The sequence below is a fragment of the Elephas maximus genome, chromosome 19, assembly GCF_024166365.1.
Source record: "Elephas maximus indicus isolate mEleMax1 chromosome 19, mEleMax1 primary haplotype, whole genome shotgun sequence".
Lineage (NCBI taxonomy): Eukaryota > Metazoa > Chordata > Mammalia > Proboscidea > Elephantidae > Elephas > Elephas maximus.
In genome coordinates this window covers 47734186-47757886 of record NC_064837.1, presented here as the reverse complement: position 1 = coordinate 47757886, position 23701 = coordinate 47734186, and the positions used below count along the sequence as shown (strand labels likewise).

Here is a 23701-nt window from a genome sequence, read left to right as displayed (position 1 = left end):
TCCCTCAGGGGTTCTCTGTTGTGTTCCCTGTCAGGGAAGTCATCGGTTGTAGCCAGGCACCATCTAGTTCTTCTGGTCTCAGGCTGATGTAGTCTCTGGTTCATGTGGCCCTTTCTGTCTCTTGGGCTTGTAATGGCCTTGTGTCCTTGGTGTTCTTCATTCTCCTTTGATCCAGGTGGGTTGAGACCAATTGATGCATCTTATATGGCTGCTTGCTAGTGTTTAAGACCCCAGACGCCACTCTTCAAACTGGGATGCAGAATGTTTTCTTAATAGGTTTTATTATGCCAATTGACTTAGATGTCCCCTGAAACCATAGTCCCCAGACCCCTGCCCCTGCTACGCTGGCCTTCGAAGCATTCAGTTTATTCAGGAAACTTCTTTGCTTTTGGTTTAGCCTGATTGTGCTGACCTCCCCTGTATTGTGTGCTGTCTTTCCCTTCACCTAAAGTAGTTCTTATCTACTATCTAATCGGTGAATGCACCTCTCCCACCCTCCCTCCCTCCCCCTCTTGTAACCACAAAAGAATGTTTTCTTCTCAGTTTAAACTACTTCTCAAGTTCTTATAACAGTGGTCTTATACAATATTTGTCCCTTTGCAACTGACTAATTTTACTCAGCATAATGCCTTCCAGGTTCCTCCATGTTATGAAATGTTTCACAGATTCCTCACTGTTCTTTATTGATGCGTAGTATCTTCTTGATGTCTTTGGATGTGCAAAAGTTTTTTTATCTTGATCAAGTCCAACTTATCTATTCTTCTACTTTACTCTTTTATAGCTCATGCTTTTGTTATCATATCTAAGAATTCGCTGTCAAATACAAGGTCTTGAAGATTTACCCCTATGTTTCTTCTAAGAGTTCTATGGTTTTAGCACTCACAATTTGGACGTTGATCCCTTTTTGAGTTAATTTTTGAATATGGTAAGCGGCAGGGGTCCAACTTTATTCTTTTGCTTGTGGAAATCCATTTGTTGAGGAGATTATTCTTTTTTCATTGAAAAACAGACTTGCACTCTGTCAAAAATCATTTGGTCATGGATGCATGAGTTTATTTTTAGACTTTCAACTCTATTCCATTGGTCTATATGTCTACCCTTGAGCCAGTACCACATCATTTTGATTATTGTAGCTTTGTAGTAAGTTTTAAAATCAGGAAGTGTGAGTCCTCCTATTTTGTTCTACAAGTTGCAATTTTAAATAGGTCAGGAAAGACCTTCTGAGAAGTTGGCAGACTGAATAAAGACTAGAAGGAGGTAAGAAACCATACCAGTCAATGTCACTGCTTCACCTTTCCCTTTTCATCATTTTTGTGCCACAACTCTCCCATTACAGTGTGGTTTTCCTAATATCTTGTACCTGTGGTTTTTCTTCAGAGGACTGCCTGGAGATGACACAATAGACCACGTGTCCTTGCACACACTTGACCAATCCCCCGCCCCCCAACCATAACCCTAAAGGCAGTGCAGAAATCAGGCTAGAGTTGCTTGACAAAGCCAAAGAGGTACGGGATCCCTGAGGAGGCCTTCCTGTATTTCACATTAATCCTTTACATGTTTCTGATACTTTTATATTAAAACAACAATTTCATGTACATTATTTTAACCACCACTCGAACTGCCTGTTATCCTTTGGCAATCTTTCCTTTAATCTTTCCCATCAATATGCTCTTCAATTTCATTAATCCCCATTCACGAGTACAAAAATATTGACTTTGCCTCCTTGTAGAGATACCCCATTCCCTACTGGCACACCCAGGACGGCCGAAGAGCAGCCCAAAAATTCAGTCACTCTAAATGTCAACACTATTGTCATTTAGTTGTCAGCATAGTAATAACAAGTTAGGGATCTCATTTGTTCCTTCTTCCTCCAAAGTGACCCACAACATCAGCTAGGTGTTTACATATCCAAGGAAGGGGCCGCTCACTCCACATGGTAAACCTACTTACTCGTGATTATGATTTTGTGGGAAAAGCCCAGGACTAGTTAATAAATCCGCTTCAAAACACATTTATTATGCACCTAATAACGGATCAGAAACACTGGTGGCATAGTGGTTAAGTGCTACGGCCGCTAACCAGGAGGTCGGCGGTCAGATCTACCAGGCGCTCCTTGGAAACTCTACAGGGCAGTTCTACTCTGTCCTATAGGGTCGCTAAGAGTCAGAATCAACTCGAAAGTAACGGCTTTTAATAACGGATCAAGCAATATTGCACTGGTAATACAAAGACGATCGAAACAGAAGGCTGAATCTTTATTTTCAAGGCCCTCATAATGCATCGAAGTTGACAAACACAACCTGATACAATGGGCTGAGTACAGGACTACAGTAAAGAAGTTATCAAAGTGCCATGGGAGTAGAGAGGAAGGATTATTGGAGGGAGAGCCCAGGACGGCATGAGGAACAGCCATTTGAGCTGAATTGAGAAGAACAAATGAGTTTAAGCTGAAGTGAGGGGCAGTCGTTCCCTGCGGAGGGAACCAAATGAGCCAAGGCACGCTTTGGCACAGAGACCAGTGGCACCCCGCGCGCTGCGTCAAAGGGCTTAACATCTCTGGGTCTTGTCTCAGAAAACTAGCAATTACACCATAAAAGCGCTTGAAAACGAAAACTGAAAAACTCCGTGGAAATGAGAGGCAGCGCTTTTTCGTCAAGGCTAATGCCCGGACGTTATGGCAGGAAGACCCGAGAATGCCTGTGAGGACGTAAAACTCAGTCAACAGAGTCCTCTCCGGCTCCATCCTCGGCTTGCGTAAGTATATACTCTAGCCGAAGAAGCAAGAGAAAAGAAGAGCCTATGGAGTGAGCGCTACCTGAGCCCAGCCGGGTGGTTCCGGAGCCTCACGCCCCGTCGCGATTCCCGCGGTCCTCCGACTAAGCTGAAGCCACGTTCCCCGCCTCCTCTCAGTACGGCTTCGCACCGCCCGCCGCGTCACCCGACGTTGCAGACGCTTTGATTCCTCCCAGCAGCGAAATCCGGGCCTATCCCGCGGCCGAGCCGCCTCCGCCCTTTCCGTAGTGACGAATCGGCGCCTGGCTGGGAAAGTGCCCAAATTAGAGAACTTTTGAGGAACTGTGAAGCCTTTAAAAATCAGGAATTATACTAAACATCACCAAGCCCACTATGGAAGCTTTACTTCTGTAGAGAAAAGCGGGTGATGTCTGTAAGTAAATTACGAAGAAGTGTCGAAAGTGCGAGTACGGAAGCTCGGCGCGCGAGGGGCGGGGCGTGTGCGGGACAAAGGGAAGCGAAGCTGAAGCTGCGGGCGCTCTGCTTGCCCGCGGGTGAGTGTTTTGGAGCGGGCCCGACCGGGTTGGGAGGGTGGCGAGCTGTGATGTCCCCGCTTGGCTGGACCCCGACTTCCCAGGGGTTACCCGGGTTTAGGTTTGGCAGCGGAGCCAGAGGTGGGGCCGGTTGCGTCCACTCTGAGGCCTAGCGGTGTGAGGATTGGTAAGGAGTCCCGTCTGTGGGTTCTCCTCAGCGGCAGCATTTGCCCTGTCCAGTAGCCCTCAGGAATTGACCAGAGCACTTACGCATACACCCCTTTAGTTGAGTTGCTGGTAAAGTGCATTTTCCCCGACAAACAAAGGAAACGACTTCACAGGAAGCTCTCGGAGCAAACCGTGCCCCTGGTCCTCACTCCCAGGAGTGTGGTTCCTCTTGGTCCAGGCAACGACGTGGTAATTTACGGTGTGGCTTGGAGTGAAGAGCGAAGGCTCTGAAACAGTTTGGCCTGGGTTTGAAACCCAACTCGAGTACTTCCTGGCTGTGTGGCTTTTGACAAGTTACCTAAATTCCCTAAGAGTCCCTTTTTTTTTTTTTAATTTGTAAAATAGGGATAGCAATGAACGTTTCGTAAGGTAGTTGTAGCTATTAAACAGGAGAGCGTAGATGATAAGCTTATCCCTTATGAGGCATTCATTCAACAAATACTGAGTATTACGTGCCAGACCCTGGGATTGAATCCAGTGGCAAACAAATGTACAAGCCCACTCTTAAAATTTGTAGCCTAGTAGGGGAGATAAATAATTGCAAAGCATTAACAATAAAGTGATGTACAAGCAGTTTGTGGCAGTTGTCATTAGGGCTCCCCGGAACAAGGCCTACTGGGTGTTGACAGCTCCCTGAATGTGAGCAGGAGGGAAGTCTGGACCAATAGTTTCTGCCTGTTTTTTAAGGAAAGAGAGAGAGCCAGGAGGGGCCATTGATAGAATAAGCTATTTCCATCCACATCAGGCCTCTTATTTCTTGTACTCTAGGGAATTCCCCTAAAATGCAAACTAGGACCAAAAAATCATGTTTGTTTAATATAACGTTTGGATGAAAGTGCACCAGTAGACATAGAAGTTTATTTGCCTTTTTTTTCTAAAAATGAACTTTTCGTCTCTTTGTACTCTACTCTTTGCGATGTGTACTGACGTAAGGAACCAGCCCACATGTATATGGTTGTGTTGTGAGCTGGTAATCCCAAACAGCACATAATCTGGTCATATTGACAAATAAAAAGTGAGATAGAATAAACAATATCAGAGATTTATGTAAATTTGCCAGGAATACTGAGGAGGGTGCAATTAACTCTGCCCAGGTAACTTACTTGGAAGGCTCCATTGAGGAGTTAAATCTTGAAAATGGCTCTGAAGGACGAATAAGAGTTTTTCAGGTAGACTTTCAAAATTTATTCTCAGCAGTTATGAAGCTATTTGCCACTATGAGAGAATGCTACAGCTCATTATCATACCAATTACCTTTTGCACAGCCTCCAGGAATAAAATACAGTGCTATTTTATTGGAAGTTTGTTACCTAAGCAAAGGTAGAGCTCTGATAAGGAAGCTGTCAGTATCTGCTAGGCCTTGTTGGGGTGGGCCCAGATAATACATCACATTCTATTGTCATCTTTTTATCAGATTGTTTACATAGCATCAGCAAAATGTTTTCCATACAAAAGGTGGCTCAGTGTCATTAAAAAAAAAAAAAGCCTAAGGGTACATGTCTAATATTACTCTTAATGTCCCTAGTGATTTGCTTTAGTCATTTAACTCTGATCAACCAAATGATCAACAATAACTAGTAAAAACGATACACAAAAGGCTTGATTACTAGCAGATAAAGAGAACTAATTTTACTCTGAAATACCAATTAAACTACCCTATTTTTTAGGAAAACATTCTCTTATGCTTGCTGAGTTTTGATTCTCTTTTTTTTTTTCTTTTTCTTTTTTTTTCTTTTTTTTTTATTTTAGTGTCTCAGATTCATTCTTAAGGAACTGAGAACTTAAATCTTCCAAAATGTCAAGTAAGTTTCATTTTTATATTTATCAATCTATGTTAATAAGAGACTAATGCCCTAGCAAATGGGAATTCCAAAATACTCTCATTTTTTTCTTCAAAACAGGACCATTGGTAGTTTTGTTGCATAGTGTTATATCTCAGTTGTTTACAAGAAGTTATTTATTTTCTTTCAAACAGAAAGACCATCTTATGCCCCACCTCCCACCCCAGCTCCTGCAACAGTAAGTTTTAATTTTCTTGTTAATGTAATAGCCAAGTCTGGCCTTGATACAAAAACCCAGATGTCTTCCAGTGACAGTCACTCAATCAACACAACAACAGTATGAGAAAGTCAGCTAAAAAAACAGCACTTCCTACTAAATAGAAAAATAACTCTTTGCATCTTACCTGGAACCAACCCCAACATTTAAAGAAACATACTACCAAAATTCTGATCTCTTATGCTCACTTTTTTTCTTCTAAACGGGAAATAAGCGACAAGTTTAACACTTCTCCCTTATTAATCTTTATTATTAAGAGTCTTTAAAGTTGATATTGAGTGAATGCTCATTCTGGCTTTTTTTTTTTTTTAAAACCTAACCTTCAATTGGTTATATTTTTCTCTCCTCTTTTGTCTATACGTAATTTTCGTATTAAATCAAACAATAAAGCTTCTAGTTCTACAATAGCACTCATTGTAAATCTTTATTTTCAAGCTGTTCAAGTAATGATTTTATAATCTCTGGGTCAGATCCTGCTATTTTATTCCACTTTATGAATAATATCTTTTTGTTTTGGGAATTGATAAGTTTCAAAATGTCTAAAGAATGAATAGTTGTGAAGTAATTTTTTTCACCCAGCAAGCTCTGGCCCAGCTTGGTCAGCATGTAAAATAATTGTCCAGTCCACAAAACAGATATAACAGTAACTGTTTAGGCCTTGCTGAAATGAATTCCTTGGTTTTTTTTAATTAAAAAGAAAAAAAAACTTAATATTGGCCATAGCCTACAAAACCAGCTCTTTAACAGCTGTTAGCTTTCTTACGCACCCCCATCACCTAAATTTCAGGCTAGCCTACTTTTCACTGCTAATTAGGTCCTCGTGTAATTTTGTTTTCTTTACTAGATAACCTCTTTTATTTACTAACCCTCAGATGTATGTTTTAGTTATGTTTATCAACAATTTGTTTTTCCTTAGTAAGATGCTTTCATAAAGAGATACTGTGTCACATGTTCTCAGTTCATTTTATATGATATACAGTCTCTAAAGTTTCTTGCAGTACCTCTTAAAGTCCTGCTGTTCGGTTTGTTTTCTTTCTTAAATTAAAGAACATTTCTTAAAACCATCTCCATGGCACTCTGCTAGTGGCTATACAGGTGGAGTTGAACAGTTGAGATTCCTGACCTCAGAGAGCTAACCGTGTACTTCAGTTTTGGAAACGGTATAATTGTAATGTTTTAGTTTCCTTCCCCCCCTCCTTACTTTTCTTACATTATTGCCTCATATTGTTGAACAATGATTCTTATTGTTTATACAGCCTTTGAAAGAATGATTTTGATGTAAATACCGCCTCTTTGTCAATGTATGATATCTTGAGGACAAACTTGATTTTTTGAGATTAGCATAGCTCAAAAACCAAGTGTCTCCCTTATGACTTCTTAGACATAGAAAGGGAATTTTGCCTTCCTTTAGTCATATTTCTGTACCATTATAATTTCACATTGACACACAAAATACAGGAAGATTAGGGATTAGGACATCCAACAGAATGGATATTAAATGAATTACTCACCTTCCTTTTTTTCCCATTACTTCTACTACCACCACCATCACCATCACCACCTCCACCTCCACCTCCACCTCCACCTCCACCACTACCACCCAAATGTACCACTCCAAGTAATATGTATTTCTTTTGTGCCTTTAATACTTTATATGTGTTTTGCTTACTTAAATATGCTTAATTTGCGTCTTCCATAACTATGTAGGCTAGAAATTGATTCAGTTGTTCTCTTTCCTCCTAAAGAGTATCGAATGTAGTATCTGCTTGAATGCCTGCCTTTCGGACATTAAGGATATGTGCAACAGCATGTTTTAGAAAACTGTGTTTATTTTGTACCAACTACAGCATAGCTGGGATGTGCCCTTATGTGTGTATTACATTATATAATTCAGGACTGATATTGTTAATTGCATGTTAAAATGAAATTACTATCACTTGTTTTGATTGCGTTTCATTAGGTGAAATACCCTCCATTTGGTCTCTCTCTGCTACATTCGTTTTATGCGTTGTGCCTTGATTCTCATGAACATTGGATGTCATTGTATTAACCACGAGGGCGTTGCTATGTAAGGGCCCATTTGTTGTCATATCAACACTTAATTCACAAAAATCAGGAATTTGTTGCTGCAGCAACCAGTATGTTTTGAAAGGGCTGTCAGGAAACTGGATGGAAGAATAAAGTTGAAGTCTGTCCACTCGAAAAGTAGTTCATAGAAAGACTAAAATACAGAAAATGTTCACGATTGACCTATGGAAGATGGATCAAAGAAGAGGTGGAAGAGAAAAGCTTATAAAATAATGACTGGGTTAAAAAGATCAGATAGTATCCCAGAATGGAATCCATGCATTTCTTATAAGTCTTTGTTTTGAAGTCATGTATGTGACATCCATTGAATCCGACATATGTTCATTTCTACTGATAAATTCTGGCTTCCTGATTTGAGTCTCTTCTCATTTCTCACATTATATAAGATGATATAAAACTGTCTTGAAAGCAGACCTATTGTTTTTGTTTTTAGCAGATGAATACATTGGTGGCATCTACGTAGCCGTCAAATAAATCTGTTCAGTTTTGCATGTAAAATGTTTCAGACTCCTAGTTTATCACATTTCAAGCCTTGCTGTCTCAGATACTATGTATCACTGAATTGTTCTGTCATACTATGAATCATAAAGTAATCCTGAGTGTTTGAGACACTTGGGTGTATTGCTTATCCCAAAACCTAAGCCACATACATTCACATTCACACATACACCTCCCCCTCCCCACAAAAAGGAAAAAACAAACACTTATAGGCAGGTTTCTCAATGAAAGAAAAATTGAATATTCTCAATGAAAGAAAAAGAACAATTACAACACATCATTGCTTGTTTAAGTTCAGGTTGCTTTTGCATGCCATATGCAAATCATTTTTCATTTCTGTGTTTTCCTCGTTTGAGCTCATTTCTCATTCGTGTTTTTGTCTCATTTGTTTCCATCAGCAAATGCCCAGCACACCAGGGTTTGTGGGATACAATCCATACAGTCATCTCGCCTACAACAACTACAGGCTGGGAGGGAACCCGGGCACCAACAGCCGGGTCACGGTAGGAGAATCAACTATTACAGCATCCGGCAAACAACTGGAATTGGCTAGAAATGGCTTCAGAGTTAGGTCCTTTTGAATCAAAAGCACAGCCATTAAAAAAAATTTTTAATCTGGCTTTTTGACTGTATTAAACATTCTGTTGTGCACGAAAAAGAAAACACGTGCAACCTGCATACATATGTGGAACAAAGAAAAATCCATTCTGTTTGGTGGTCAATAGGAATAAAGTCTTGGGCACTTAATTCTTATTCTGTATGTAGACAAAGCTAGAATTTCTTTTTTAAATACCGTTTTTGACATGACTTGTTTATCTAAGGTAATTGGCAGTAGGCTAAAGAACTCAGTTCCTTAATATATGCCGAGCTTACAGACCTGACTTTTCAGGGCTGGAAGGCTTTTTTTTGACTGGCCTACCAGAAGCTTCAGTTTAAACTGCTACATGTTATTATTTGTCTTTTGGATTTAGTAGTTGACCTTTTGAGATTAATTTCTCTCCAGTGAAAAAGGAAAAGGTTTTTCTGTCACCATTTTAGAATGAAATTAGTTTTAAGTACCCAAACTAGATTTATACAAGTAGAAGTGCGTTTTTAATCCATTGGATAAGGTACATAATTTCTGAAACTTCAGTTATATCATTTAAATGATCGACCTAAGATACCAAAATTGAATGATACACTTTCAAACTTTTTATTTTAAAATTATCGTAAATGTCTTTCAGTAACGTTTAGGTTTCAAAGAAGCAAAAGAGCTTACAAATGTAAAAAAAAAAAAAGATTTACATCAAAAGCAAATAAAAATAAATCCAAAAGCCAAATACCTACATGCATTGGAATACAGTATTGGTGAGAATGTATACAACCCAGAATGGCTGTAAACTTAATACCTGGTTTCCATTTGCTGTGTTCATGGGTAAGAAGTGCCTTCAATTAATGTAACTTCAAAAAGCCCTCTCACCCTGTAGTCATGCTAGAGCAGAAAGTGTGTAACTATCGAACTGTATGTCTATCTTGATAAGCATATTGCTTAGCTTGATAGGTTTTGTTTGTCTAAATTTTTCATTGTTTTTGCATAATTTGTACTTCATAAGCATATCAAGTTTTATGTGCCATGCATATTTCATGGTATCGCAAAAGAATTATGACAAAGTGTGTGTATGTATGCATTTCAGAATGCATACAGTTTTTACGTGCATCAATACATGTTTTTCCCTGGCCTGAATGTGTCATTTCACAAGTGTAATGGGTGTCAAGGTTATCAAATGATAAAGAACATTTGAATTTAAAACAAGGGGCAGAGTCTATTTTGGATCTTCATGTTAATGTAGAAATTATTCATGGATAGTGAACAAAAGAATAATTAAATTCAATAGCTCTATACAGTCAGCTCTTGATTATCTATATCGATAGAGTAGAAACGGCATTACCCGTAATACTAGAAAAGTTTTTGGCTTTGTGTTAAGTCTTTTGTTCTTGGATTTATCTGGGGAACTTCTGTTGATAAACTGAGATCATTCAGTGGAGACTTATTAGGAGAATGAACATGCACCCCTGTTTTGGGGCCTTGTTCCGGCTCAGCACTTTTTGTCCCCATTCTTTCTGGGGGATGGTAGAACCCAGCATGTGGAGTGAGCACTAGCTTCTCAGTAGACTAGGAGGATTGTTGGGAAGGGAAAATTTGTTATTCTGGCTCTTTGTCACTTTCTTTATATCATTGTCCTCTCAACACCGCATTTAAGTATACTTAAAACTGCTGTTCAGATTTACAACATGGAGGGCCTGAAAAATGTGGAGCTGTTCAGCCTGTGTTAACCCTAGCTCCTTTAACCTTAGAGTATATTTCATTGACCTCCCGCCTAGGTCATTGAATCATTCTCTAAGAGAATTAGTTACCCATACCTCTTTTATATATTTAATTTTAGTTTTGTTGTTGTTATTAGGTGCCATTGAGTCAGTTCCAACTCATAGCAACCATGTATGTAACAGGACTCAATTTTTAGATCAGATTTTGACTATTAAAAAGATATTTTAAGATGACCCCTTATTATGTGCTCTTATTGGTTTGGTGGGAGGGCCCTTCTATTTGGTGTTGTCTGCAAATCGTGCCTTAGCCAGTGATTTGAAGGGATGATTCTATGAAGCCGTGTGAAGTAGCTTTCTGTAGGTTACACAGAGTATTGGGTTTCTCTGACAACTCTAGCATGCTTGGATGGTTTTCAGACACAACACTTTATGAGGCATGTTGAAACCTTTTAGAGTTTTGTGATAGCTATGAGATGGAACTCAGTTCTAATCAGTTCTTTATCCAAGTGATCATTAACATTCTGTTAAGTACAAGATGTGAAGACAGACTGAGATAAAAATGTTAAAGACAGCATGTTTTTCTATACTTGAGTGGAAATTCATCTTGGGGGAAAAAACCCTTAAAAAACCCATAGTTGGAAAAGAAACAACAAAATGAGTAGACAAGATACATTTCACAAAATCATGGATTCCTAGGACCTTATTCTCATGTAAGCACAATTTTGACAAGCGTAATTATTCGTTTTTCCCAACTCCTGCAAGTTGGAAGCAGAAAAGTGGAAAGAGGAAAAGTTGCTCTTGGACCCAGCTTTCCTGATAGCAGTGAGATCATTAAGGAAAGAGACAGCTAGGAAAGGAAATACACACTCCAGAATCATAACACTGAGCCATTAGTAAAAGGGCCACCAGTTTTTCACACCTCAAACCTGAGGATTATAGAGCTTTTTTAAAAAGAGTAGGGAAATGTATATGTCATTGTAGAAAGATGTCTTTCTGAGATGATAAATAAATCGGGTGTTTAATGACCTAAATCTTTAGCACCCCCCAAAAACCAGCTAGAATTTAATTTAGGTTGCTGTTACTATTTGGCGTTTTTTTGTTTGTTTGTTTTTTATACATTGACTGGTCAGCGTTACGAAAACATGACCTCACTATGTAGATGATTTTTGTACCTCCCTTTGGGAGAAAACCAAAACCGAACCATTGCTGTCGAGTCGATTCTTACTCGTAGCAACCCTACAGGACAGAGTAGAACTGCTCCACAGGGTTTCCAAGGAGTGGCTGGTGGATTCAAACTGCCAACCTTTCTTAACCACTGCACCACCAGGGCTCCCTTTGGGAGAAAGGAAGGAAAATAAGCAAATCCATTACTGTTGTAAAATGCACTTCTTAGAAAAATATCAAAGAGCAAGTGTTACTGTAATTTGTTTTTTTAAGTATTTTAATTCATCCTTAAAGCATGAAAACATAGACATTTTAGAATCCTCTACCTCTGCTTTAAAAAAATATATTAACAGTGATCTACCATCTTCAATTATTGACACAATTCCAAATTTACTTGTAACCCACTTCGTGAAATCCTGAAGATTTATGCCGGCTAGGAGTCACTGACTTGTGGGTGTCTCTTCTCTCTGAATCCGTGACATAAAGTTGGCCTTGTAGGAATTTCCCTTCCCCTTTGAAAGAACTCCTGCAGACTCTGATACAGATATCCCCTAACCGACTGCTCATACCACCAGTGTTGACAGTTTCCATCCCTGTGGTCCACTGTGGCTAAACAGAGGTTCTTTCTGCAGGGGCACCAAGATGAGATGTGGTAAGAGTACCTGAGAGAATTGGAAAGGGAGGAAATGGTGCTTCAAACATAAAATGCTTTCTAATAACTTCATGTATGAAGAAGCAGAGATACTGAAAAGTAGGGAAGAAGGGAGAACCTAGGAGGAAGAAACACCATTGCTTGATCACAGTGGAAAGGGGCACAAACAGGCTAATTCCTGAGCCCTTGGATGAATAATAAGGTTATGATAGGGGTCCCAGCCCAGGAGGAGTGTTCCTGGGGTTTTACCACAGCATAATAGAAAGGCAAGAGAACAAAGTGCCACTTTAGTTTTCTTATAAGTGTTTCCCAATTCCTCTTTTGATAAGTAGAGTGAAGTCAGCACTACTCCTCCCCAGCCTGGCAGGAAGAATCAATATTACGAATCTCCCAGAAATTGGGAGAAAATAAGTGTGATTCAGCCATGATTTTTCTCATTCTGGGTCCTTGATCAAATGCAGTTCATCTGTATTAAGATAAGACTGAGATATTCAGAAATAGATATCTTGAATTGGAGTTGTATGAGTGCCTACCAGAAGGTATCTGGAATCTCTTGTCTATATATTACCCTTTGCCGTCGAGTTGATTCCGACTCATAGCGACACTATAGGACAGGGTAGAACTGCCCCATATGGTTTCCAGGGAGCACCTGGTGGATTCGAACCGCTGACCTTTTGGTTAGCAGCCATAGCTCTTAACCTATATTATTAGCCTTTAGAAATAAACCAGTTTCTCACCTTTCTGTTTTCTTCCTCTTCTCTTTTTCTCTCCCACTTTTTTCTTTACCCTTTAAAAAATATTTTTTAATGTCACCTCCCCCTCCTTTTCTTCTGTCTCCCTTTTCCTGCACATATCCTGTCTTTTTTCTTATGTGTGCCCCACAATACCAAAAATTTTTAATGGAATAGAGCTTTATAAGACTTAAGAAGTCTTAATTAGGTCCTGTATCTGCCAGTTCTCTATTCCCAGTAAGCTTGTTCACTTCTACACTGTGGTTGGGACTTAGGACACAAGCATGAATTTTAGTTCACGCTTCTTGATCCTCTTTAAAGAAAACCACTAGATACGGACAGAGAATTTAAAAGAAATAAAATCTCTAGTCTTGGTAAAGGGGGATGAGGGGTTTTGTTTTTCATTTTTGAGCCTGAAAGGTAGTTTTGTTTACTGTTTAGGGTCACTATGAGTCGGAATCGACTCGATGGCAGTGGGGTTTTTTTTGGTTTATGTGAGCGTACAATGCTGGAATCTTACAGAAAGATCCAAAGTTCCCTGTAGACAGCATGAGTGTGGAAAATGTTAAAGTAGAACAGATTCTGGTAGTGGTGGTGGTGGCGGTGATGTTAGGTGCTGTCAAGTCGACTCTGACTCATAGTGACCCTTTATCCAGCAGAAGGAAACGCTGCCCAGTCCATGCCACCCACACCGTCCTTGCTATGTTTGAGCCCGTTGTGCAGATAATCAAGTGTTGACTGTATGTGTAGTAGTAAATTAAGTTTACAAGAGAGTGCCAGGAAATGTCCTAAATGTGATAACGTGATACATAACCATATATTTTCAATGTACGGATTATTATGTAATGTTTTATTTGTTCTTACAGCCAGGTTGTCAAAGCAGTGGCAATAAACTGCTAAGTAAAACATTTAAAAACTATGTGCTTACAGTCATTTTTTTTTTTCTTTTGATGTGAACATTTCTGAATTTTCAGTGATAGCTATTTTCAGTGGAGGAAATATAAGAATCTTGTATCCATGGACGAGTAGAAGAAAGGCGCGTTAGAGTTTTTTAAGGGACTCTCTTTACAGTTTGCTGATGAACTCCTTGCAATTGAATAATGAATGTATTTAACTCTTTTGTAGGCATCCTCTGGTATTACGATTCCAAAACCCCCAAAGCCACCAGATAAGCCGCTGATGCCCTACATGAGGTACAGCAGAAAGGTAGGCGTCTGGGACCTAGGAACGAGTGACGACTTTACATCACATTTCTTTGCTTTACATCAAATTTCAGATTGCCTTAGCCAGCTTTTCTGTGCATCTTCAGAGGATAAAAGAATTGTGATTTTTAGAGAGATTAGTTCTGATTTTAAAATTCTGAAGCTAAAATCTAACGAGGAAAACGATTAAACCGTGATAAAATCCTTAAGGCAGAATGTTAGGTAGGCATTAAAGAAATGTCTTTTAGAAAATGTTTGATGGTCTGAGAACAATGTGAAGTGAAAAAAGGGATACAAGACTTCATATATTAATAGTATTTTATTTTTATAAAAATAATGACAATCGCATTTCTTTGAAGAAAAAAAAAAGCCTGGCAGACAGTGGTTATCTCTGAATAGTAGAATTATGGTAATTTTTATTTCCTTTATACTTTCTTGGATTTTCCCATTTTTCTAACTCTTAAAAAAAAAAAAAAAACTATTTTTAAAGACAGCATTTAGACATTTTAACCACTGTTTAAACTATTTGAAATTTTGGGGGCATAATTAGTATATATATTTGACAGCATGATTTATTATATTGTGCAAATTAACCACTTTCCTTCTAAATTCTTGCGAACCTTTAGAGACACATAATGAGTATGTTATTGAATTAACTCAAGTGTCCACAGTGACTGAGGTGTTCTTGACCTATTAAATTGAAGTATATATGAATGAAGTATTATGATGTTTGAGATCTGCTTCAAAATAATCCAGTGTGGGCTTGGATGAAAATAAGATTTGGCTAGGTGTTAACAGTTGTTAAAGCTGGGTATTGGGTACGTAGGGATTCATTATATTGCTCTCTCTGCTTTTATTTATATTTAAAAGTTTCTGTAATAAAAAGTATTTTTAAAGATCTTATTTTTAGGCATTGGTATTAAAATTTCACCTTTTCCCTTTTTAAGGTCTGGGACCAAGTTAAGGCTTCCAACCCTGACCTAAAGTTGTGGGAGATCGGCAAGATTATTGGTGGCATGTGGCGAGATCTCACTGATGAAGAAAAACAAGAATATTTAAACGAATACGAAGCCGAAAAGGTAGGATGGGCGCAGCAGTGGGGTGGACACAGTGTAAAGTGCATAAACATTGGCTTGTTATTTATAAAAGAAACATATTGATCAGAAAGCTGAGACTGGACTGAGACTACCTTAGTCAAGTCACTTAATTTCTCTCAGATTCTTCTATGGAAAAAGGAGATAATTACCACACTATGTTTTCATATTTTTTGATATTCAAATGAAATAATACAGGTATACATTATAACCTGCAAAATGTTAATTATAAAACTGGAAAACATTTGCATTTCAGATAGAGTACAATGAATCTATGAAGGCCTATCATAACTCCCCTGCATACCTTGCTTACATAAATGCGAAAAGTCGCGCAGAAGCTGCTTTAGAGGAGGAAAGTCGACAGAGACAGTCTCGCATGGAGAAAGGAGAACCTTACATGAGCATTCAGCCTGCTGAAGATCCGGATGGTAAAAAAAAATTGAAAATATGAGAAACTTATGTAAATATATTTTTGTTTACTGTCTTAAATTGAAAAACAAAAAAGCATAATTTAAGTGGCATTTCAGTATCTTGATTAATTATGTTGAGTAAGATTTGTGTGTGAATTTCCCCAAGAAAAAAAGATACCCTTTTTTAGTACAGAAAATATTAAAAAGCATTTATTAGTTATCAAAATCTGCATACTCAGAATGCATGAAAGATGTTTAAGTCACAATTAGGATTTTGCCTCAACTGCTTTTAAAAAGCTAAATATGTTCTAACTATATCCTCTTGTCGGGTTCCTAAATTTGCTGAATTAAAAACTCTTAAGGGAGGAAGTTAATGAGTGGGTAGAAGCATTGTGAAATTTTCAGTTAATTCAGAAATCCAACTAAAATTTATAAATGTAGCTCATAACCACTCACGAGGGCACACACATACAAATCACATATATATACGTATATGTATATATATATCTGAAACAAAGAAAATACACATAACCAGCAGCAGAGTTCCCTAATAGGCATTCCATGAATAGTTTGCAGTTGTACAGATTGTTCCCCTGGTCCTCTGCAGTCAGGCAGGGGTCTGGAGCTGCAAGGATCCCCAGGGCCAGTCTCCTCCACTATGAGTCTGTGAGCACGTTCATCCACATACCTAGCGTGCCGTACGAATGTTAATATTTTATCTGTGTGCTGCTATGATACAGAAAAGGCTGGAAGCCCTAGCTACAAGCAACAAAAGCATCAATCATTTAAGATCTCATTTTAGAGTAGCAGTAACAAAAAGGAAGCTTATAGAACTTTCAATTAGAGGAAGCAATAATGCCATCTAAAGACATGCATAAACTGATTATTATTGTTTCAAAAGAATGGACTGGTATATAAATATAGAAAGTAGAATATAATAGTAAATATAGAGAATAGAATATGGAATAGAAACAATATTAAGTGTTAAGTAGAATCAGCAGCGTTAAAGACACTAGCATAAAAGCAAACCTAAATTATAGCTAATTATGCAGATGAGATGCTTAATGTAAGGGAAGCATGGAGAACTAAAAATAGGAGATGATCTGATCTACATATAATCGGGACAATAGGGGTCAGTGCATGAAGAAACAAAGGCTAGCAACGTAGAAGCCATAAGTAAAAAGTAGTTTTCATAAAGTGAAAGATAACAATATGAACACTGATAAGACCTGAAGAGATTCACTCAGGAATAATCCTCAGGAGAGCATTCCTCTTCTCTGTCTCACGTTTTTACTAGTTATGTTTTTAAGTTTCAAATAGGATTTTAAAGCTGCTAGTAAGAAAGGGCAAGTAATAAGATGCCAGGGTAAGAATGACTTTAGACCTTGGGCTTTATGCCTCAGAAGTGAATAGAAAGAGGAAGACCTGGGAGGTGAAAATGTACATAAAACCAAGAAAAAGGTGGTGTCTCCACAAATACAACAGCTGCTAACTTCTGTTAAAGGATCTACAAGACGTACGCAGTCATCCACACAAGACAGTGAAGGCTTCTTTTTTTTCTTACAAATGATATTTTGGAAAGATAATATTCATGAGATAAACAGCTCGTGAGTTAGTAACTAGAAAATACAAGAAAAAAATTTTTTTCCAACAGCTAAAATCCAAGAAAGGACAAGCCCATGTTGCTAAGTCTCTTTATTTCCCCTACCAGTAGTCAACACTGGGGCCATGTAAATGAAAGAAGAAAGCAGAGAATAACAACAAAAAAAGATAGGAGATGGAAGTAGCATAAATGTACCACATATAACCTTAAATACGAATGTGAAAAATCATAAAAAGGTCAGAGTTAAAATTTTTTTTCCTCTCATTCCAGTAATTTTAATTTTGGAAGTACATGTCCTAAAAAAATTACTCAAAACAAAGTCATTTGCACAACAGTTATTAACTGCCCTGTTTGTGATAATCTGGGATTTAGAAACTACTTAAATACCAAATAATAAAGGAGGTGAGGAAACCCTGGTGGCGTAGTGGTTAAGTGCTATGGCTGCTAACAAAGGGTCAGTGGTTCAAATCTGCCAGGCACTCCTTGGAAATTCTATGGGGCAGTTCTACTCTGTCCTTTAGGGTTGCTATGAGTCGGAATCGACTTGACGGCACTGGGTTTCTGGGTTTAAGGGAGGTGCTGAATTCTGCGTAGCAGCAGCATGTGGGCCTCTCTGTACTGGGGTTTCCTAAAGTGTGGTCCTTTTACCTCTGGAAGGAGGACGGGCACCAAGATGATTAGGTGGCACATAGAGGACCTTTCGGTTTAATGGCTATTACTTAAAAGAAAGTTTTGTTTTGTTTTTTAAGTCATTTTAAAGAAATTTATTAATAATAGTACAAATTATTATCAGATATGTCAAAACTTATGAAGGTGATACAGCAAAGGCTGAGATTAAGGAAACACTGCTGTATACCAAAACCAAAAACCAAACCCCCCACACTGCTGTATAGCTGTTAAAAATAAGCATATAAAGCAGATCCACACCATATGTGTGCTAACTTTGGTGTAAGAAAACAACGTAATGACACTACATTCTGCCAACAATATACATTTTGACAAGTGTATAAATTGACAAAAAGTCAATTTGGAATCAGACATTTTTTTCCTATGCAGTAACTTCCAGGGCCTTAATGGTTTTTTAATCTGGTAGAATGTAAATGCTCGTTTGGGAAACTGAATATTGCTAGAGATAATGCTTTCTCTGCAGTGATAAGTTAATTTTACAAATGGGCCTTTTCATTACTTTAATATTAAAGTGCTGCAGTGACAGAGGCACCACTGAGTTCATATTTATTCATCAGTTCTTAACTGCCTTAAAGTATTGCCAAGAGCGTGAAACATTTGGCAGAATTTTAACTTGCTGCTGTCACGTACAGCCTTCACCTTCATTCTCGAGCCAAAAGGCACATGGTTATATTTTATTTGTGTTTCAGCCAAGTCCTTCTCAGATATACATCATCAGAGATTTTTGAGAAAAACCAGTGTCTTCACCAATAAACACATTATGTTCATTGGTCAAAATGAGTTTATCAGGTGACTTGTGGATGATTTTGATCAGGTGACGGCCCTAAGGCTCCTGTGACGCCCATCAGGCCCACCTGTTAGGCCAGTGAGAGCTATTACTCCTTGGTAATTAAGTGTTAATGTTGTTATACTCTCCTGTTACAGTAACTGGTGACCTAATTTCCAGACCATCTGGTTTATTCCAGATTATGATGATGGCTTTTCAATGAAGCATACAGCCACCGCCCGTTTCCAGAGAAACCACCGCCTCATCAGTGAAATCCTTAGTGAGAGTGTGGTGCCAGACGTTCGGTCAGTTGTCACAACAGCTAGAATGCAGGTCCTCAAACGACAGGTCCAGTCCTTAATGGTTCACCAGGTAAAGTCACAAAACATTCATTATAATAAACTCGGCCTATGCCACAGATCCCAGGTGACCTGATTCTGCCCCGTGCGTGGATGTGTATGTTAAATAGTTCTGTGATCAGCCTAACCTGCTCTGATTCAGAGAAGAGATTTAAGGGAATAGACCTTCCCCAGAGATTTGATAAGTTTGTCATTAAAAATTGTAATGTAGAGCCGTGTATATTTGTTAAGAAATGTTACCTTGAGAGTTTTGAGGCATCCTGTCAACCTGTACCGCTTTACTAAATATTTTTTCCCAAAGAAATGGCTCAAGCCTGAAACAGTATTCTTTAACATATACTCATTGCTTATACTCACTCCTCTATCCTGCATTTTATATTTTAAAAAAATTTAGCTGGACACATTATATAGTAAATGATTTAAATTAAAAACATCATTTGGCATTGTTACATATATATTTACCAAATTTAAAATGTTGCAGGGGAAAAAAAGATTAAAAATAAGTTTGGTGCTAGACAGATAAACTTGACACCCTCCTCCCCCCTAAAAAAAAAAAAAAAAAATTTGTTTACCACACTATGAGGAAGTGTGAACTCTTAGAAAATGAGATCTTTTCTGTGTTTGGCATTTGCTTTAGAGAAAGTAATCCAGCAGTTATAAAGCCCAAACACGTATTTTATATTTTCCAGCGAAAACTAGAAGCTGAACTTCTTCAAATAGAGGAGCGACACCAGGAAAAGAAGAGGAAATTCCTGGAAAGCACAGATTCCTTTAACAATGAACTTAAAAGGGTATCAGTTTAACCTGTGAACTATACTATTGTCACTGCGTTTGTTACTTTTTTCTCATTCTTTTCTACAAAATAGTGTTTTTATTGAGTGTTCACTTTGAAATAGGGTTAACTTTGCTATAACTAGTAAGATCTTTGCTTTATAAAATTATTCCCATTTTTTTTTCAGCAAAAAATACCATAGAGTACATGCATATATACTAGGCCTATGGACTGTACGGCCTTTTGTTATTTTAATTTAAACTCCCATGCAGTCATGGGTTATTTTCATTTTATTGAGATTTCTTCATCAGTTGTCTTCGTTAGATGTAATTCACAGTTTGCATTTAGTATCAGAACAAGTAAGTCTAATGTTTGGTAGTCTGCAATATAAAACGAAAGCCCTATGTATATAGTCCAGTATTTTCAGTATAGATTCACCAGCTCCTCTGATATTCAATGTTATTACATGGCTGCTGGGTCCATTAACAACACTCTGTCAGACTGATACTTACATAGACACAAGAGCTTCAGAGAAGATCTAAAACCACATTTTTTTCTCCCATATATATATGTAGTTCGTAGGCAAGAAAATCTACTTTTGAAAGAGTTTTGAAACAGTTTCTCTGGCTCAAAGATCATGAGAACACTACTAAGAGGGTTTTCTTTTTTCTGACGGCTAGTTGTGCGGTTTGAAGGTAGAAGTGGACATGGAGAAAATTGCAGCTGAAATTGCACAGGCAGAGGAACAGGCCCGCAAAAGGCAGGAGGAAAGGGAGAAAGAGGCAGCAGAGCAGGCCGAACGCAGTCAGGGCAGCACTGTTCCCGAGGAAGAGCAAGCAGCTAATAAAACCGAAGAAAAGAAGGAAGACGAAAGCATTCCAATGGAGACAGGTAACCTACCAGCTGCCCCCAAAGTGAATGTCAAGGATTTTACAGCTGTTTTTAAATTTGACTTTTTTCTTTCTAAATGTTCTTCAGAGGTCACTGTGTTAACCCTGCCTCTTGAGCTATGTCTATATGACCTACCCAGTTTTTTCCAAATCTTATCTCTCTGTAATAGAGTCACTTAAAATGTTGGTATCAGTACAAAATAGCAGTGGTGTGTTGTCTTTGCTCTTGCTGTTCGAGGTCTTGGTTTTTTGCCCAGGCTGGTTTATGTCATTTTCTCATTTTCTGACTTGAGAATTTAGAAAGGTAATGGTTAAGAATACCAGCTCTGGAGTCGGGCAGATCTGGATCTGATACTGCTTCACCGTTTGCCAGCACTGTGATTTTGGATAAGTTACTTATCTCAGTTTCCACATTTATAAGTATTGTAGTACCAGCCTGCAAGAGTAATAAATTGCAAAGGGTAAATAAGAAAATGTACATAAAGCATTCAGCACTGGGTTTGACACAGTACTGACATTCAGTATTTTAACCTTAATTGCTAATGTTATTTCAGCAAGATGTGGTTATTGCTCTTAAGACTGATGATCTTTGGTGTCCTAGAACAAGATGAGGCAAAGTAAAATTGGCAGGCCAAATCCTGCCCACCGGCTATTCTTGCCAGTAAAGTTTTATTGGAACACAGCCACACCTATTTTTGTACATACTGTCATGGCTGCTTTTGGGCTACAACACTATCGTTGAATAGTTGGAACAGGAACTGTCTGACCCACAAAGCCTAAAATACTTAATTATCTAGCCCTTCACAGAAAAAGTTGGCCTACCTCTGCCCTAGAAAAATTCTTAATTCCAGGTATACTGATTTTCCCAATTGAAAGCATCACTCAAAGCAAAAAGAAAAAAATGTAAAACTTACACAGGGTACTGATTTTGAGGTCACCTTAACTTCTGGCAGTATTTTGACCCTGTCCAGTGTACTGTGTAAACAGGACAAAAAACTAAAAGTAGTCATGGGAAACATGAGAGGCTCCCTGGATCATAATTACAAGTGGGAGAAGCAGTAGTCATACTTTGTATTCAAATGTCACCCTCAGATTGGACATCTGGAAAACATTGGATGGAATGTAGATATCTGTACCAGATATTTCTACAAAATTTAATTCAGCAGATTAACATTTCAGATAGTCAAATGTTAAGTTTCATTATCTGAGCTTCTTTCTGTTTTGTATGAACATGTTTGTTATCTTAACAAATTTGGATCGTGTGCACTTTTTTGTGGTTAAAGCAAGAGTTTGAGAATTAGGGTTATGGTTCTTGGCTCATTTTGCAACTAGACAAAACACTCAGTGTTTTGCCTCTATTTTGTCATCTATGTATGGGGCATGTCTTATTTTTAAGGCCTGTATGTCTTGTCTTATCCTCATAAGAAAATTTCAACTGTTAGAGCAAGAATCTGATGTTTTTAACTTCTTACAGGAAAGAGCCCAGCACATTATTTCTGTATCTGCTTTCTTACTGTAGAACTCTAGAAAAGCACTGTCCAGTAGAAATAAAATGCAAGTCATGTGAATAATTTTAAATTTTCTAGTGGAAATATTTATTAAAAAAGTGAAACAAGTGCAATTAATTTTAAATTTTATTTAACCCAGTATATCCAAAATAATATCATTTCAACATGTATAAACATTTAATAAATTATTGAGATAATTTGTATTCTTTTTTATAGTAGATCTTCCAAATTTAGTGTATATTTTACACTTACAGCACATCTCAATTCAGAATCTAAATTTTCTTCAGAAATACTTGACCTATATTTAGAGTTCATAAAATTGACAGTTAAAAAGTAGATTTACATACCCCCAATTGCTCTAAACACACCTAGAAGTTCCTCATCGCGCTAGCCAGGTTTCAGGTGGTGGGCACCCACACGTGGCTAGTGGCTATCTTACCGGACAGCGCAGCTCCAGACTGCCAGAATAATGAGAAGAGTACATTTTTGTTTTGTGTGATTACAGAGGAGCCCCACCTTGAAGAAACGACAGAAAGCCAACAGAACGGTGAAGAAGGCACGTCAACTCCCGAGGATAAGGAGAGTGGGCACGAGGGGGTTGACAGTATGGCAGAGGAAGGAACCAGTGACAGTAACACCGGCTCAGAGAGCAACAGCGCCACAGTGGAGGAGCCACCGACAGATCCCATGCCAGAAGATGAGAAAAAAGAATGAATGTTGCCTTGATTTATGTCTTCTAAATACTTTTTTAAATGAAATAATGCTTTTTTGAGTTTTAATGGTGTTATGTGGTTTGTGTATTATTTTTTTTTTTCTTGTCCATATCACATTACCAAAGGCTTTTGAACCATTTTATTGCTGTGGGACTAGTGGCATAGTCACCCTTCTTAAGCGGTGAAGATGGCTCTTTTCCTTGGATCTTGTTTCTAGCCCTCAACTGCTGAAAACCTCCAAATTTAGATTAATTGAGAAAATGCTCACCTCTTTTAGAGAATTATCCTTTGATGCTGCAGAATCTACTCTTACAAAAGGCCTTCTTACAGCTCACTTGGGTGCTTACCAAAGCCATAGCTTTAAACTTCCCCAGTCCCCATCAACATTTTCCTCAAAGTCCCGTCTGCAAAGTTTCCTTCTGCAGAGTAGCTTCCTGAAAACGTAATCATGTTTAAGAATGTATTTGTTCGTTCACTTTTTTTATTTTTAATCAAATCTCAGATACCAAGAGTTGTAGTAGTCCAAGAGTTGTAGTAAGGAGTTGATTGTAGCCTTCGACGATACTTGGATCGTATTGATCCGGGAATTGTAGCTGTCTCCATAGTTAGTTACTAGTTATGAAATAGTCAAAGCGAACACAGCACATCTACATTATCTATACTGTTTTATAATTAACATGGAGTATGTTCTGGTAAGTTTATCCTTAT

At 38.1% G+C, this 23701-nt stretch overlaps 1 protein-coding gene across 2 annotated transcripts; it reads left to right on the top strand.

Annotated features, from left to right (window-relative positions):
* Positions 1 to 3105: 3105 nt before the first annotated feature.
* Positions 3106 to 23059, top strand: SMARCE1 (SWI/SNF related, matrix associated, actin dependent regulator of chromatin, subfamily e, member 1). 2 transcript variants are annotated; one of them, XM_049858815.1, is made up of 11 exons: positions 3207 to 3287; positions 5244 to 5296; positions 5470 to 5513; positions 8537 to 8641; positions 14115 to 14195; positions 15139 to 15270; positions 15542 to 15713; positions 18951 to 19123; positions 19800 to 19901; positions 20563 to 20773; positions 22786 to 23059. In XM_049858815.1, the coding sequence occupies exons 2-11, from the start codon at positions 5290 to 5292 to the stop codon at positions 22992 to 22994; spliced, it is 1236 nt and encodes a 411-aa protein (XP_049714772.1). In that variant the 5' UTR covers positions 3207 to 3287; positions 5244 to 5289; the 3' UTR covers positions 22995 to 23059. The 2 variants fall into 2 exon arrangements, with proteins under 2 accessions (XP_049714771.1, XP_049714772.1); XM_049858814.1 differs by lacking the exon at positions 5244 to 5296 and having other exon boundaries at positions 3106 to 3287.
* The last annotated feature ends 642 nt before the right edge of the window (positions 23060 to 23701 follow it).